This window comes from Lucilia cuprina, chromosome 3 (assembly GCF_022045245.1).
Source record: "Lucilia cuprina isolate Lc7/37 chromosome 3, ASM2204524v1, whole genome shotgun sequence".
Taxonomy (NCBI): domain Eukaryota; kingdom Metazoa; phylum Arthropoda; class Insecta; order Diptera; family Calliphoridae; genus Lucilia; species Lucilia cuprina.
In genome coordinates this window covers 39,359,065-39,363,074 of record NC_060951.1, presented here as the reverse complement: position 1 = coordinate 39,363,074, position 4,010 = coordinate 39,359,065, and the positions used below count along the sequence as shown (strand labels likewise).

The 4,010-nt window shown below is 27.3% G+C and overlaps 1 protein-coding gene across 1 annotated transcript; it reads right to left on the bottom strand.

Moving 5' to 3' along the window:
* Window positions 1-361: 361 nt before the first annotated feature.
* Window positions 362-1,573, bottom strand: LOC111677411 (40S ribosomal protein S14a). The gene is made up of 3 exons (XM_023438527.2): window positions 1,431-1,573; window positions 818-1,064; window positions 362-750 (listed from the first exon to the last, which is right to left on the bottom strand). The coding sequence occupies exons 2-3, from the start codon at window positions 1,052-1,054 to the stop codon at window positions 532-534; spliced, it is 456 nt and encodes a 151-aa protein (XP_023294295.1). The 5' UTR covers window positions 1,055-1,064; window positions 1,431-1,573; the 3' UTR covers window positions 362-531.
* Between the last annotated feature and the right edge of the window lie 2,437 nt (window positions 1,574-4,010).

The following is a 4,010-nucleotide window of genomic DNA, read 5'->3' as shown; positions in this document are numbered from 1 at the left end:
CCAAATATTTCATTCCTGATTTTATGGAAATCTAAAATTTTATTCCAAACTCTACAATATTTTGAAATATTTACTTTCAAACTATTTCATTTTAAAATCATTCAATAGCTTCTATCAAATCTGTTAATAATACTTCTTTAACATCTGTATTTTCAGATAAAATCTACAATATTAATTCAAAACAACAAATTACCTTAATGTCACACTTCGTTTCTGCTTTTCTATCTTGAAACTGGAAATGATGCTAATCACCCGATCTCATAACACTTTCCTTTAACTAAAGCTTAAAATACTAATGGGCATTTGACTTAATATGATAACTATTTTCCTTTTGTTGTTTAAAAGTACACATTTCTTCTGATTTTGTTGTTTTTTTTTAGGATTTATAATTTTATTCACGTTCACTTATTAAAAAAAATTAATAAAACTTTTTTTCTTTGTCTTCATTGCTCCCAAGAGAACAACATACAACAAAACACATCCACATTCCATATAAACAAAACTTTTTCGATAAATGAAAAAGTGAGATGTTTACAAACGGCGACCACGACGACCACCCTTTCTGCGGGTAGAATCGGAGGGAATGGGAGTAACATCTTCAATGCGGCCAATCTTCATAGAAGAACGGGCCAAAGCACGGAGAGCAGATTGGGCACCGGGTCCAGGGGTTTTGGTCTTGTTACCACCGGTAGCACGCAATTTGATGTGCAAGGCAGTGATGCCTAAAGTTTTGCACTTTTCAGCAACATCCTAAAAGAAAAAAACAACAATTAATTAAATAATTTTCTTTTAATTTGATAAATAAGTTCAGACTTACTTGAGCAGCCAACATAGCGGCGTAGGGAGAAGCTTCATCACGATCAGCCTTTACCTTCATGCCACCAGTGACACGGGCAATGGTTTCACGGCCAGACAAATCGGTAACATGGACGAAGGTATCGTTGAAACTGGCATAGATGTGAGCAACGCCGAAAACGAATTCACCATCACGTACTTGGGGGCCCAAAGAAACTTGGACTTCTTCTTTTTGAGCTTTAGCCTTTCTGGGAGCCATTGTGTTTTAACTGCAGAGGAGGAACAAAACAACAACAACAATAAATAAACAATCTTTCATAAACACATTTCGTTTATTTCTTTAAGTCATACACATTTTTTATGATTAAATTTGTGAATTTTGTTTGGTTTCTTTTCATGTTTTGCACACATTTTTCTTTAAACTAATGTTTACATCCTCTTGTAAACTTCACAATTTGTCATTAATTCAACACTTTCATAGCTTCCACGAATATCATCGACATCTTCGTTTTTTAGCTTAAATATTTTACACTTTTTATGTTTTCATCTAGTTTAATCGTTCCTTTACACAAATTCATTACACTTTTTTCACAAAATTCACAAATTTTCTATAAAAATTAAAAAAATTTCAAGACCTTTATTAAAATACAATCCAATTGCGTGAACCGGATATTGAAAAAGAAAGTCTAGCAGTTTTCGGCTGTCAAAAGTGTCAAAACTGCTAGAATTCCATTTTTGCCGCACATGTCAAATGTACTTGAATGGCCGTGTTTACACGCTGCTAGTCTGCTGTAATTAGTGCAGAGTTGTATTTAAAGAAACGAATGTTTGCGATTGTACAAGAAAATTATTTAAAAATCAAAGAATTTTTAATAAAAATAAATATTAAATAAGTAAAATTTTCGTAAAAAATAACAAAAAAGCATAAATAATAAAAAGCCAAAAAATAATTGTCTTTATTCAGATTATCTTTATATAAAAAATTGTATTTTTTACGAATTGGTTTTCTGTAACATATGCTACATTTTTAAACTCTGGATCAAAGCTAAAAATATGCACTTATAATATGGGAGGTACATATTAATAGTAGGGTTCTATAAATCGACTTTCGAATAATCGAACAATCGACCTTTTATCGAAAAAATCTAAAAGTCGAAGTCGACTTTTTTGGAACAAAATATAACTCGACTATCGTCTGTGAAAAAAGTCGAAAAGTCAACTTTGTTAAAAAAAGTCGTAAAAAGTCGAAAAAAGTCAAAAAGTCGGAATAAGTCAAAAAAAGTCGAAAATTCCAAAAAGTTGAAAAAAGACAAAAAGTCGAAAAGTTGGAAAAAGTCGAAAAATGTCGGAAAAATTATAAAATTCGGAAAAAGTCGATAAGTCGAAAAAGGTCGAAAATAGTCAAAAAGTCGAAAAAGGTCGAAAAGTCGAAAATAGTCGGAAAGAGTCGACTATTTATAAAATACATATAGTCGAAAAGTTGGAAAATGTCGAAAAAAGTCGAAAAGTCGACATTTTATAAAATAAATATAGTCGAAAAGTTGGAAAAAGTCGAAAAAAGTCGGAAAAAGTCGAAAAGTCGGAAAAAGTCGAAGAGTCGACTATTTATAAAATACATAAAGTCGAAAAATCGACTTTTAACTAAATGCAAAAAGTCGAAAAATAGACTTTTAACTAAATGCAAAAAGTCGAAAAGTCGACTTTTAACTAAATACAAAAAGTCGAAAACTCGAAAAGTCGACTTTTCGTTTTAACTATAGAACCCTAGTTAATAGATATTCAGATCTCAAGTTTTTGACAACAAAAATATACTGATTTTAAGGATTGCTTTATATATTATAATATCACTTTAACGGAAACACGACCTCGAGAATGACAAATCAAAAGACTAAGAAACAATTTTAAATAAAATATATTTAATTTCTGAAAGTAGAAAGCTTGATAGCAATTCTAATCAAATTTGGTCAATAAATGTGTTTTTGTGTAAATTTTATTTCTTCCAAATTTTATCGTTTAGTAATGTTTTTAAGTGAATTATGGAAGTAAGAGAGATGTAAAAATAAAATTTCCTCAAGTTATATATTTTTAAATGGACACACAGATGGACAGACTCAGAAGTTTACACTAAACTGAAACTAAAAATACCTTCCGCACTATTGTGTAAATCAAAATTTGTTGATATTTATTTAAACAAAATTAAAAAAAATATGTAAATACCAAATTTTTTTTAGTAAAATTAAAAAAATATGCAATAAAAATGTTCGAAATATGAAAAATATGTGCAATTTAAGGCAAAATATGCAATTTATGCATTTACAACAAAATATGCAGCAACAAATCGATGCCATTTCGTAGCAAATTTTATGATTCGAAAAGAAAACTAGTTAAAAGTTATTTTGAGTTACTAACTAAAAACATGCATTTGCATAGAAATCCTTGCCCTGGTCATTATATACTTAATATTGTTTCGTGCTTCGCTCCTCCGTTTAAAACTATTTCTTTTTCTAATTCAAAGTTTTAGAGAAAATATTAAAAATGTTTCAAATAAAATTTTTCCTTTGAAACTGACAAAGAACAAAACTTGATCATAATTTGTATAGAAAAAATCATTTACAAAATATGCTTCCATTTAGAAAATATTTTAACAAATTTTAAATTAAAAACAATTTATTTAGAGAAATACTTTCTTATATAAACTATTTAAAAATTTAAACCATTTTGGTTTTTCTTTGAAACATTTCACTCGTTTTTATAATAAATTTGTTTGTAGAAAACTTCTTTTATAATTCGTATATTTTTTCGATTAAATAAATTATATATATTTTTTATAAAAATACGTAAAATATTTTTTTATTAACAAATTTAAAAATTTAGTTAATTAAAAGTTAATAATATTTAAGAATAAATTGTAAATAGTAATGTTTTTTTGTGTATAAAATGAAATCAATTTATAATATGACAATTTTATTGAAAAAAATTAAAAATATTTACTCATTTTATTCCGAATTTGTTTGTAACAAACAAATTTGACTTATATGTCAGAGTTCATTATATACTTCTGTCAAAAATCCAATTAAAAAAATTTAAAATACATATAAATTTTCAACTAAAACTTATAAAATTCGTAGTTTAAAATTCTAACTAAGGCTACTCTGTAAAAAAAATAATAAATATTGACAGAATTTTTTTGCAAAAAATTTGACTTACGAATTTTT

Coding starts and splice junctions, on each gene's coding strand:
- LOC111677411 (XM_023438527.2), bottom strand. CDS start 1,054: ATGGCTCCCAGAAAGGCTAAAGCTCAAAAAGAAGAAGTCCAAGTTTCT. Junction 751..817: donor CCGCTATGTTGGCTGCTCAA/GTAAGTCTGAAC, acceptor TTTTTCTTTTAG/GATGTTGCTGAAAAGTGCAA.